At 46.3% G+C, this 13,741-nt stretch overlaps 1 protein-coding gene across 3 annotated transcripts in view; it reads right to left on the reverse strand.

Annotated features, from left to right (window-relative positions):
- SPTBN4 (spectrin beta, non-erythrocytic 4) overlaps window positions 1-13,741 on the reverse strand; it is a 420,524-nt gene that overhangs the window by 26,968 nt on the left and 379,815 nt on the right. For all 3 annotated transcript variants that reach the window (XM_033954096.1, XM_033954095.1, XM_033954094.1), the window contains one exon: window positions 6,809-7,437. In XM_033954096.1, coding sequence (XP_033809987.1) covers window positions 6,809-7,437 — 629 coding nt within the window. The remainder of the gene's footprint in view (window positions 1-6,808; window positions 7,438-13,741) is intronic.

Raw genomic sequence — 13,741 nt, forward strand, 5'->3', positions numbered from 1 at the left:
AATGGTCGGTGGTCTTCATCATAAGGCAATAAGGGAATAGACTTAAAAGATCTCAATACATATACTTTGCAGGAAAGGCGGGAGAGGGGAGATATGATATATCAGAGACTTGCTTCATGCGCATTTATGCCACGTAGGTATTTAAACATTTTTCATTTGAAAGGAAGCTCTGGAATAAAGTTAAGAGGTGATAGGTTCAGGAGTAATCTAAGAAAATACTTTTTTACAAAAAGGATGGTAGATGCGTGGAATAGTCTCTTGGTAGAGGTGGTGGAAACAAAGACTGTGTCTGAATTCAAGAAAGCGTGGGACAGGCATGTGGGATGTCTTAGGGAGAGGAGGAGATCATGGATGCTGCGGATGGGCAGACTAGATGGGCCATTTGACCTTTATCTGCATCATGTTTCTATACGACACCTAGAGGGTAATTCTATAACTTGGTGCCCATTAGCATTCTATTCTATAATAGAAAGTAAGCTCTTACTTTTCTTTATAGAATACGATATGTTCGTGTATGCAGTTAAGCATGAGCAATTGGGCCAGCCATAGAGCTGGTGGAAATGCTTGTGCCTAAATGCCAGAGATAAATGCAAAACTGATAGCACTCTATAAGTTAGGCATGTGACTGTGAATCTCACCCAGACTCCATCCATGCACAAAATAGATGCTATGTAAGATATGTACATGTTTACAGAAAAGCACATAGCAGGATTCTTGCATTTGCAATATGTGCACATATTCTAATCAAGTTTCAAGTTTATTAAAATATTTATTTGATCGCTTAATCTAATTTCTAAGCGGTTAACATAATAAAATTACATAAAAACAAGTTAAACAGTTACATTGAGACGTATATTAAAACAGGGAAAACAAGTGACTTGCACAGACATACGGCAACAAAGGGGCGGATGGGGAAGAACTACAATTGATATAGGATAGGCAAAACGTAAATGGCTAAAACAATAATCATTTATATGCATATTTGGCACATATATGTTAACACTTTCTTTATAAAATTACCCCTCCCTGGTGGTGTGGCTCATGGCCACAGCAAAAGACTGCCACAACAATGATTAGTCTAAAGCAGGGGTGTTAAAGTCCCTCCTTGAGGGCCACAATCCAGTCAGGTTTTTAGGATTTCCCCAATGGCTATGTATGAGATTGATTAGCATACAATGAAAGCAGTGTATGCAAATAGATCTCATGCATATTCATTGTGGAAATCCTGAAAACCCAACTGGATTGCAGGTCTCGAGGAGGGACTTTGACACCCCTGGACTAAAGTAAGCTAGGTGAAGAAACAAAATAGAGGAAAAATCCCCATGTAGCTGCTAATGCAGGTTCAGGGATCTAGATCCCAATATTGGTTCCAAATGAACTGGAAGCCCAAAGACACAGTAAAGGGGTTTAAGGAAGGTTTGGATAGGTACCTAAAGGATAAAGGGATTGAGGGGTACAGATAGCAGCAGAGGTAGGTTATAGAAGTAGAGGTAGATTATAAAGGTCAAGAATTCACTTCACAGGTCAAGGACCTGGTGGGCCGCCGCGGGAGCGGGCCGCTGGGCGAGATGGACCTCTGGTCTGACCCAGTGGAGGCAACTTCTTATGTTCTTATGACATAGGAGGAAAAGGCTAGGTCTGACTTGGTAACACAATGGTGGATGACCTCGATTTCAGTTCCAGTTCAGATCTTCCGCTCCCTGTGTTGGCCAAAGCTCGGGAGGGTATGGAGGCAACGTTGATAGCCTTTGAGGATGGGAGAAAGCAATGGCATAGAAAAGGAGGGGAGCGAGGGGGTGATCCGCCAGCACCCCTCCTCTTCTTTGCCTCTTCCCATTCCTCCCCTCCACGCGCGCCCCTTTCCCTTCCCCCATACCTAGTCTAGCTGAAGTTGTTGCTCGCAGCGGTTAATAATGTGCTCTTCTCAACCCTGTTGGCTCTCCTGCTGATGCGGGTGCCATGCACTGGAAGTGACATCAGAGGGAGAGCCGACGGGAGGAGCATGTTGTTGACCACCGCAAGCAACAACTTCATTTAGAGGTACAGGGGAAGGGAAAAGGGGGCGCATGCGACAGGTGGGATCAGGGAAGGAGTGGGGGGATGGAGATGAGGGTGGGGAAGGGGCGCATATCACCCTCGCTACGCCACTGGGAGAAAGTCATGGTTATTGCACAATGGTGACGTCTAGTGGTTGGATTTAGTATCCTTAATCACAAGGTTACTGGAGCAGATCTAGTGCGCATCCCCCACTCAAAGATTTCTGCTTCAGTAAATAAGCTAGATGGCATTAGAGGGGGTGGGGGGAGCAGGAGGATACATCAGAAGAGTCATTATGTTTAGCCTAAGAGAGGCTGATTCTGAGGGCTAGATGCACTAAAAATTGTTGCTCTAGCTTAGTGGGTCGCTGTTAGCCAATTCACTGAGCGATTTTAAGACAGCAACTGATGTACAAAGGACTTTCCTGTAATTAAATATTTCCTGTAATTAAACATGGAGTGATTGGTACACATCCAACTGATGGAATATCTTAACTAGTTCTCTCTCCTACATGAAACTCAATCTGGTTTTAGACCTTTATTCAGTACGGAGACAGTAATTGCGGCTATCTTAGATAATTTGTGTCTATTATTTAGCAAGGGCCTCAATGCTCTGATCATGCAATTTGACATGAGCTCTGCCTTTGATCTAGTAGACCATGGGAAAAGGCTACAATGTTTAGACGCTATTGGTATCAGGGATGAGGTGTTGAACTGGTTTTGTGGCTTCCTTGTGTCCCATACCTATCAGGTACGCTTCAATTATGATCTCTCCGATACCTGGAGCAATTCTTCCGGTGTGCCGCAGGGTTCACCTCTGTCCCCATTGCTCTTCAATGTCTACATGTCCTCACTGGGTGCGCAATTAACCCAGCTGGGAATAAAATTATTCAGTTACGCTGATGACTTTACGATCATCATCCCATTTGCTAACTCTATCTCAGAAACCATTCCCAAAGCATCAGAAGCTATAAATTTGATGGAGCAATGGATGACTGACTTCAAACTCAAACTTAATTCAGAAAAAACGAAATTCTTCATTGCTTCGCCACATCCGCTTAACAACAAAAATCCACTATGCATCAATAACCTTAGTTACCCTATTCAATCTACCATGAAGATACTGGATATAACTCTGGATCAATGCCTAACCATGAAAGATCAGGTGGACTCCTTAATTAGGAAGGATTTTTTCACTCTCTGGAAACTTAGATCCATCAAACCATATTTTGATATGTCAGCATTCAGAATCCTGGTACAATCCCTCGTACTAAGCCAATTTGATTACTGTAACAACACCTATTTAGCAATCTCCCAAAAGAATATGCAACGTTTACAATTAATGCAAAATGCAGCGGTCAGACTAATCTATGGGCTAAAGAAATTTGATCACGTGACACCTTACTACCGGCAGTTGCACTGGCTACCAATGGAAGCACGCGTAAAGTTTAGGTTCGCCTGCTTTTGCTTTAAAGTACTATACGGACTAGCCCCTAAATACATAACTAACCTTTTCTCCTTCTCAGCCAACAGACACAAGAGAAGCTCACATTCGAACTTCGTGTCCCCCCCAGTTAGAGGATGTAAACTGAAAAAACACCATGATCACCTTCTCTCACATCAAGCAGCATTATGGGGTAAAGATCTAGAACAATTACTCTCGCCCACTACTTACGAGGAATTCAGAAAGCGCCTAAAAACTTATTTGTTCCTAAAGTATCTAGACAACTGACCCACTCATCTCTTTCTCCTTAACGGTTCTTTTGTCCTATTACCACTTTCTTTCCTTAACCCCTTTTAATTCAATCAACTTGTACCTCTTTTAGTCTTTTGTAAACCGCATAGAACTTCACGGTAATGCGGTATATAAGCTGTTATTATTATTATTATTAAACAATTACAACATTAACATAAGATTTATATTAAACATTAAACGTAAAAACCGTTGTAGGTGCTTAGTTTTGCGGAGGTCTGCCATAATCCCACCACACCAATCGTTGAAAAAGCAACTTTCACATATGCACTGAACTGGCAGGGCAGGGGAAGTCCAAATAGGTGAGAGGCTGGGGAAGCCCCAAAGCAGCCTCCTACTTCAGCTGTTTGGGGCAGGAAACCATTTTTATCTTATTTATTTTTTTATGTGCACAGATGCTGTGCATAGTGTTAACCACGCACAATATCTGTCCCCATTTTAAAAAAGAAGAGTTGTGCCGGCCCCCCTCTCGACCACAGCCACCACATCCCCACCCCCAACAGCCGCGGGTCCCCGATACAGCCACCCCCATGACAGCGATGCATCAAGAGACTGGAGGGATTCCCAGTCCCTCCTGCATCAGCAACTTGGTTGTGCATCATGGCCACATGAACCCCCTGACGATACTTCTCCCTGGCACTCCCCCCACCCCAACAACAAGACCCCAAAAGACAGCCCTGATGGGCTGGGGGGGGTAAGCCCATAGAGAGGCCTAAGACTCCGATTGGCCTGGGTACCTAAGACCCCTCCCATAGGAGGGGCTTAAGGTATCCAGGCCAATCAAGCACTTAGGCCCCTCTCCGGTGCATCCCAGGATGTACCGGGAAGGGGAAGGCCCGCCATTTTGAAGAGGCAGGCTTGCTGGCAAGAAGAAGTGGGCATCCCTCTTGCCAGCTTCTACAATGAGGTAAGGTGGAGTGGCTGAGGGGGTTCTGAGCAGATCCCACTAGGGCTATCTTTTCATGTTTTGCTGGTGGGGTGATAGGAGGGGTGGATCTTCGTGTAGGGTGGGGGGTATTGGGGGGAAGAATCGGGGAGGTCCAGGTTGCTCGGAAGCACAACAGGGTTGTTGAGGTAGGAGGGAGTGGGTTCACTTTTTTTTTTTTAATGGGGCAGATATTGTGCATGTGTAACACTGGCATAACATCTGTGCCACTAAAAAAAAATTTAAAAAACAGGCAGACCTGTCAATTACCGACAGGTCTAGTGTTGTTTTTTTTGGGTCAAAGTGATCACTATATTTTGTGAATGGCGAAGCGATGGTCAAAGCATCGATCAGTTGGCTAGTTTGCATGGCATTTTAATATTAATGACCTATTTGCTTGGCTAGATAGGAAAATTAGTGATCGCAGGGAAAAACACATGGTAAGCCATTTTGTACATCGGGTCAGTAAATACAATTGGTCGCTAAACCAGTCAAACCGATTTAGCGACGACCGTTAGACGACTGGAGACTTTAGTGCATCTAGGCCTGAGTCAGAACCCAAAAGGAACAGGCAAAATAAAACAAAGAGATGATGGAAATTGTACACTTATAGTGTACCACAATAATGTGATTCTCCTTCCTCCAAAGGTACAGTCAGACATGTCTATGGGGAACATGATGGTAAAGTAAAATTTGGGTTGATAGGCTGCTGAAGTGTGTGTATATGTTGCAGTGTGGACATTTCTCTCAATGGAGAGTGTTTAAGTGTGTGTCTGTGCTGGAAGGGTGTCTGGAAGGAAGGATGTTAGGGGACAGTGTGCGCAGAGAGACAAAAGGATTGTAGAGATGTGGAGGGTGCAGGGCAAAGAAGTATGGGGCAATGTCACCGACACCCCTTTGCCACCCCACTCCTCTCCCTTACCACCTTTCCCCCTATTTTCATGCCACACATCTAGTGTAGCTCTGATAGCTACAAAAATACCTGGTTGCTGCCGAGGTTCCTCAATCCCTACTGGCATAAAAAAGAATAGGCCTTTTGCCTTCCAGTCTTTACTTTGGAACCCCTCCACCCCCCATCTTAAGTGCACATCATTTTCTACTGCCAGAAGACCAGTCTCACAGTATGAGTCATAAAATTGTACAACTTTTTTATCAGAGATTATATATGCTTAAGTACTTCTCTTGCTAACGGCCTAGATAGGGGCCTCAAAGCAAGATTGCAAGGCAGCAAGAAACATTCCCTACTGTCCTGAGCTGGCAGGGATTGAAGATCCCCCTCTCCACCAGCATCAAGTAGCTGCATCACTTTAGGAGTCACCACTTCTGCCAGCAGAGCTAGAGGGCCCTATATATCACTGCCATGGATTTAGGCTAGTCTTCAACCAATGGAGAGATGGGAACCTCTGCTGGCACCTGAATTTTGTGCTACCATGGTAATCTTTGCTGATCTTCATGTGACAGGAGGGTGGGAAGGAATCTCCCCACTGGTCATGAGCCCTTATATCCTCCCTTTCACTCTGTCCTTATCTATTTGTCTGTATAGGGTTACCATACAGTTCCAGAAAAAGTAGGACGGAGTGAGACATCTGGGTTTTACTTCCATTGCTTTCAGTGGAAGTAACATGTAGACATCTCAATCTGTCTTCCTTACTTTCAATTGAAGTAAAACCCTGATGTCTCAATCCGTCCTCCTTTATCTGGAGCCATATGGGAACCCTAACTGTATTCATAAACAGATAGTTATGGATAGATGGATCTTACACAATGTGCTCAGGTTTTTGTGTGAAATGCTTCTGTAAAACTAATAAAACTCATTAAAAGCACAAAATCTTCAAGGTATAAAGGTCAGATGTTTCTGTTTACAATACTCAATTCTGTTTATTGCAGTTATCAAAAAATCATAGGAAGATAGACCTGTCCTTAGATAAACCCACAAGAAACATGCAAGAGGTATCATTCAGTAGGTTCAAATACTATACATCAGAATTTAGGAATCACTGAGGCCAATCCAGACAGAGCTGGAAGGGTTGTCAAGAGATCACCAAGCTGGCTTCATAGCCTCTGAGTGAATAGTTAACCATTTTTTCTCCTTACCCTTTTTTTTCAGATTGGTCATGTCTGGGAGTCTCCTGCTCACTGGACTCCTGTCTTTCCAACCTCCGTTCGTGACGCTCTCGTCTCCTTTCCATTTGCTCCTGCCGTGGAGTCTCCTGCTCACTGGATTCCTGCCTCTCCAGTCTTTTTTCATATCTCTCACGCCGGCGCTCTCCATGCCTGGTTTCTGAACTCTCAGCACTCTTTGTGCCGGGCGTTTCTTGGGTTAGCAGCTTGGGCTCTAGCTTGTCAGGTTTGAACCTTTCCTTGGCTGGTGCTTTGATGTCTGACTTTTCCTGAAGGTCTGGGGACTTGATGTCTAGGGAGGGTTCCATATTGTTCTGCACATGGTCTATTTTTGGTTGCAGCCGCTCTGGTTTGATTTCTTGCTGCACATAGGCGACTGTTGGCTCTGGCCCTTCAGGTTTTGTTTCCTTTGGCTCTAGAAGAATGCCATTCAGGACAGGCTGCGACTCTGGCTTTTCAAGTCTAGCCTCAGACTTTGCATATAGTGTTGAATGGAGTAATTGGGGTGTTTTGACTGTGCCTTCTGGTGGGTCCCCAGCAAATTTACGTCCCAGCAGGGGTGTGGCTGGCTGTTTGTTCTGCTCTGCTTTCAATTTTTCCAACTAAATAAAAATAAAACAATCAGGATACCAAGTTTACACTATTTTTAAATTTACCTTCAACTTCAGAGCTTAGGCCCCGATTCACTAAAGTCAGCAATTGTTGCTAAACCTGTTTTCACAGGTTTAGCGATGATCGCTGTTAACCAACCTGATTCACAAAATGGCCCACCACGTGTTTTTCCCCATTTTCCAATCCGGCCATGCAAATTAGTAAAATCCCAAACAAAACAGCCAAGCGATTGATTCACTTACATTTGTTTGGCTATGCTGTCGACCTGTTGGTAACTGTGTTACTGACAGGTCTGCCTGGGATATTTTTCATTTTTTTTTCCCATGGCACATATATTTTGCGTGTATTACACATACAAAATATCTGCCCCATAAAAAAAATGAAAAAAATCCCCTACCGCTCTCAACGGCCCACCCCTCTGACATGTGGCGACACACAAATGACAGGAGGGATGCCCACTCTCTCCTGCCATGACCAATGACTAATCAGGGACTTCCTTAGGCTCCTTCCCAAGGAAGTCCCTGCTTGGCTCAGATGCCTCAGGTCCCTCTTGGGGAGGGGCCTAAGGCCCAGTAGCGTAGCAGGCCGGGAGCAGGAGCAGTTTGCGGTTCCTCCTGCTCCCAACGCAAAAGGTATGGGGACACCAGGGCTGGGTGGGAAGGGGAGGGGCAATGCAGTGGCAGGAGGGAGTGGGCATTCTAGCACTAGAATTGATTAGTGCTGAACTAGTGCAGATTATGCACAGAATGTTTAGAGGGCTCTAGCACAGGAAACATGCACACCAAACATTAGCACAAATAATATTTAAATGTAGTCACACGGATGTTAATGGACAAGTTCCAGGAGGAAAAGTTCATAGCATGCTATTGAGACAGGCGTGGGGGAAACCACTGCTTGCCTTTGATTGGTAGCATGAAATGTTGTTACTATTTGGGTTTCTGCCAGATACTGTGACCTGGATTGGCCATTGTTGGAAAACAGAAGACTGGGCTAGATGGACCATTGGTCTGACCCAGTATGGGTGTTCTTATGTTAATAAGGTCATTTCCTATTTTCTCCCCAATGCTCAGAGAACAGCGCAAAAAACAAAGAGCCGTCCTTACAACTGGAAACCTAACACCAGCTCTGAGCTGGCATTGAGGTGTTTCAACAGAGATTTCTTTAAATCTGTCAGTTTTAATTTAATTTGTAAGTAGAAGGAAGCCCCTGCAAGCCTCTACGTGCTGGGAGAGAGAAATGAGTGTGAGTCCAAACAAGGCTGAAAACGAAAGCACACATTGGTACCTGTTTTCTGTGCTTAAAAGCCTTCCGTGAAAAAAATATGAAAGGCTTATATTTAAAGGCACAGAGGAATGGTGCTAATATATGCTTCACTTTCAGGTTCATGTGGGCATGTTTTCAAGAGCCGCACTTACCATAAAACTCTAGTGCGAATAAGCCAGGCACGCTCCTACCCCTTACTTTCAGTCTCACAGCATGCATATTATTTGCATACAATTAGTGTTGAGCATTGGGGAGCTATTTTGCTGCACTATTCCTGCGCTATTCCCGGGCACTGTTCACTATAGTCCTGGAGTTCTGAGCACTTTGCCACAGAAAACTAAGGGCTAGATTCACTAAGCCCACCGATCATGTCCCAACCACTTAGCGACCCCTTTGCAACCTCAACTCGATTCATTAACTTTCCTCCCGGGCGTATCTGCACCCGATCCGATCCACGCGTGCAAATGAGGGGAAATGGCATGCAACATAGAAAGGGCATTGATTCACTAAACTTATTCAGGCACACCGATTGGGCTGGCTGATCCAAAACCAAGTGACTACTGAGGACCAGTTGCTCACATCCTTGCCGACTGTCCTGCAGCCCTGCAATCAATTTCCCCATACATACCGCCCTGCTCTGTGCCTCTCTGCTCTGCAGCCATGAAATCCCATACTTCCACCAAAGCAACCACCCTGCACAGTTGATACTGTTCCGTGCCATTACCAGTGGGATGCCTCCTGCTCCTGTGTATAAGGAGTAATGTTATTGCCATGTGACGAGTGCAACTGGATACGGCAGCAGTGGAAATAGCAGCAGGGAAGGGGGGGTGGGACACATACGCTGTTTTGGTTCCCGGTGGGGTAAGTGAGGCTTCTTTCTGGTTGCTGAAGAGGAGACTGCGAGGGGATATGATCGAGACCTTCAAAATACTGAAAGGAATCGACAAAATAGAGCAGAAAAAAACTATTTACATTGACCGATTTGACACGGACAAGAGGACACGGAATGAAGCTGAGGGGAGACAAGTTCAGGACGAATATCAGGAAGTTCTGCTTCACGCAGAGAGTGGTGGACACCTGGAATGCTCTCCCCGACAAGGTTATTGCAGAATCGACCGTCCTAGGATTTAAAAGCAAACTAGATGCACATCTCCTTATGAGGGGCATAGAAGGATATGGGTGACTAAAAATTACGCCAGGTGTACACCTGGCAGGGCCTCCGCTTGTGCGGATTGCTGGACTTGATGGACCGTAGGTCTGATCCGGAGATGGCACTTCTTATGTTCTTATGAAATCGAGTGGGGCAGGTTTGGCTGAAATTGTTTTAAAATTGGAGCGAACCGTGAGCCCTTGTGAGAGAGAGAGTAGCGTAAGGACATGAAAGCAAAGCAAATGGGCGTTTGCATTGCTAAGCAGAAATCTTCCCGCCAAGATCCGCTTGTTTCTTTGGTCAGGGTTTTAACCTGCAGGTTTAAAGCGGGGCTGCACTACGGGGTGTTCACGCCGCAGTACAGCCACGCTTTAAACCCGTGGGTTAAAACCGGGCTTGCACTGAAGTCGGGGTGGCAATTGCAGGAGAGTTCCAGTTAAAAAAGAAAAGTTGCTACGGAGGGCAAGCGCATGCACAGACCATCTACAAGCAAAAAAGATGGTCTGCGCATGCGTCAGGATCGCTTTTCCGCCATCCGTGTGGTCGGTTTGGGGTGTGCCTCCCATCAGCTTAATTAGCATGAGGACTCATTGTGAATCGGGCGCCCGGACATAGACCGGAAAGGTAAGGTGGACTTAGTGAATCTAGCCCTTAAAGGTCACAAGGCAAGAGGCAATGTTCTTTTGAGGACTACTAATTAAAAAAGTAAATAAATCTGTAAACTTCAGAGGTACACCAATGTGAGGCAAGATGAACATCTGAACTAATATTAGTGTAGCATGAATTCTTTAAGGTGACATTGGGGCTAAGTTTTGATGCTAAAAGTGAGCTTTTTTTTGGTATTGATTAGTAACGTATCAGCTTTACCAAAAAAATGTTGGTTTTTAGAATTTTGCATAAAAGATAGTCAACCTGTACCCACAATGACTCCCCAAATCTTTTTCTTGGGTGGTAACTCAAGTTTCAAGTTCAAGTTTATTAGGATTTTATATACCGCCTATCAAGGTTATCTAAGCGGTTTTTACAATCAGGTACTCAAGCATTTTCCCTCTCTGTCCTGGTGGGCTCACAATCTATCTAACGTACCTGGGGCTATGGAGGATTGAGTGACTTGCCCAGGGTCACAAGGAGCAGCGCGGGGTTTGAACCCAAAACCCCAGGGTGCTGAGGCTGTAGATTCAACCACTGCGCCACACACTCCTAATACAACATTCAGCATTTTGACCTGTAGTTGGGTTTATTTTACATTTATCCACATCAAATTTCATTTGCCATTTACATGCCCAATACCTTCAGTGTTGCCAGGACCTTCTGTAATTCTTCAATATCTGCACATGTTTAACTACTTTGAATTCCGAGTCATCTGCAGATTCTTTCACCTCACCAGTTGCTCCTTTTTCTGGGTCATTAATGAAGAAGTTAAGCACCGGTCCCTGAAGCACTCCACTATTTACCTCCTCCATCGAGAACAGTGGCCATTTATTCCTACTTTGTTTCCTATCCTTCAAATTTACTGCTTTATTTAGGGTTACCAGACGTCTGTGAAAACCCAGACATGTCCTCTTTTTACAGGACTCTCCAGGTGCCCGGACGGACTTTCCAAAACCTGGCAGTTTGTCCGGGTTTTAGAAAGTCTCAACGAGCTCCAGCTGCATCTGAAGGGCCTCTGAGCATGCGCATACATTCGCGCATGCTCCAGGCCCTCCAGACACGGCCAGAGCTCGTAGGAGAAGAGAGGAGGCTTTGTAGGGGTGGGGCTGGAAGAGGCGCAGAGCGGCCCTTGTCAAGTAGTTCAGATTGACCTTTACAAAGGTATCTGAGCATGCATAGTAGGTTCCTGCCTAAATGAACCCATTTGAATAAACCATCCCCTTTCATTAATATAATAAAGCTATATAGATGCCCAAGTAAAAATCAACCAAGGGACGGGTAGGCCGAAATTGTATGACTGTTGTATCCTGCCATCTACGGAGAACACCCGTTACAGGTGTGCAACATTTGCTTTCTCCAGGATAGACAACAGCCATACATATAGAGATTCTCAAGCTAAGGGTTGCAAAAGTGTGATAAAAGTGCAACCAGAATGGAGGAGGTGGCCAGTTGAATTTTCAACCAGAAGACGTAAGATTTTGCCTGACGAATGGTTTTAGGAAGTGGTCAACAAATTTTGAAAGAGACTCAAGCACCGTATTCTGTAGGGAAACTATGGGGCGGCCTAGAGGAACAGTGGTGGATTTATGAATTTTAGGAATCCTATAAAATATAGGCTTTCTGGGGGGGGTCACGTGATGTGGCTGACCTGAGCAGACGCGTGTCTCCGAGCTCTCTAGCCCACGGCCTTCAAACGCCTGCCTAACTAATGCACAAGACTGCTCGGATCGCTTCTGCCTCACCCGGGGTTTTTTGCCGACGGGTGTGTGTGTGTGGGGCCTCTGGATAGTGCGCATCAGCCCGGCATGCCGGTAAGATCGGCGAAAACGCCGAAGCACAAGTCTGCCTGTTCCGTGCTCAAAATGGCGGTGTCGCCGACTCCCGCTCCTGCCCCGGCGCACTGGGGTGAATGGGCCCAGGAAATTTAGCGAATGGTCACCGCGGCCCTGGAAGATAGACTTCACAAGTTACAGTCGGCTGTGGACTGTATTAATGGGCGTTTTGAGGCGCAGGCTGGACGTATCGCAGCAGTGGAGCAGAGGGTGTCTGACGGTGAGGATGCGGTGCTGCAGGATCGCGAGAGTGTGGTTGCTCTGCAGGCTCAGGTGGCAGCATTGACGGGACGGCTGGATGATCAGGAGAACCGTCAGCGTTGAAATAATCTACGAGTTGTGGGGCTGCCTGGCTGACCAAGACCTTTACCATTTTTTTCAGGTTTGGCTCCCCAAGCAGCTTGGCCTGGCGACCCCAGTGGCTGGTTTTATATGCGAGCGAGCACACCGCAAGGGCCAGCGTATGGGGGATAACAACCGCTCACAAGCAGCGATTGCTAGATACATCAATTGGAAAGAAAAGGAGCTCATCATGCAGGCCTTTCGGAAATCTGGTCGGCTTGAATATGAAGGACAAAAACTGTTACTATTCAATGACTACTCCTTACACGTGGCCTCCCTTCGTAAGGCGATGGCGCCGCTCTGCTCCATGCTTCACCGCCAGGAGTGCGGTTTGCGCTTGTGTATCCGGCGTCTCTGTGCATTTGGCGAGATGGGAAACCACACACCTTCACGGACAGAGCGGCTGCACAACATTTTATGGACTCTATGCTTGTGATAGTGGCTGGTGGTGCCCCGGCGGTGGATCCGGCGGTTAAATACTACTTGACACTAGCCGTGCGGCTTCCTTGGAGGACTTTGCCTGTTTAAGTCAGCTTTTGGTTGCCCTGGGCGGTTGGGGGCCCCTCGCCTGGCTTCTGTCGCCCAACATGGAGGTGTGATGCCCTGCTTGAATGGTTCCGGACTTGGTGTTCCAGATTGTGCCGTGGCTGTGCTCCTGGTTCTGTGGGTTGGCCTGTCTGCTCCTGGATGCAGTGTTTTTCGCTCCCATTTTCTCCGCTTATTGCCTTGTTGGACTTCCACTGGGTTCGACTGCTGATGAGAGGCTCTTGGACTTCAGCCCCGGTTGCTCTATCTGCCGCACCTGTACCAGCTGTCTATGTGGGAGGCGGTGGGTCTATGAGAGCTTGGACTTGGCCTTTAGGTTGCACCTGTTTTTGGGAGTGCAGTTTTTTGTTCTTAGTTTTTTCGGTTATGTGGGGGGGAGGGGTTTTTTGGGGGGTCTTCGGAGATGATTTTCTGTGGGGGAAGGGGTGGAGCTGGTTGGGACTGTGGGGGTGGGGTGGGGTTTGGGAGGGGGGTAGGGGAGTGCTGCGTGTTCTGCGTGCATGTTGGTAT

The sequence above is a fragment of the Geotrypetes seraphini genome, chromosome 8, assembly GCF_902459505.1.
Source record: "Geotrypetes seraphini chromosome 8, aGeoSer1.1, whole genome shotgun sequence".
In the NCBI taxonomy this organism is placed as follows: Eukaryota; Metazoa; Chordata; class Amphibia; order Gymnophiona; family Dermophiidae; genus Geotrypetes; species Geotrypetes seraphini.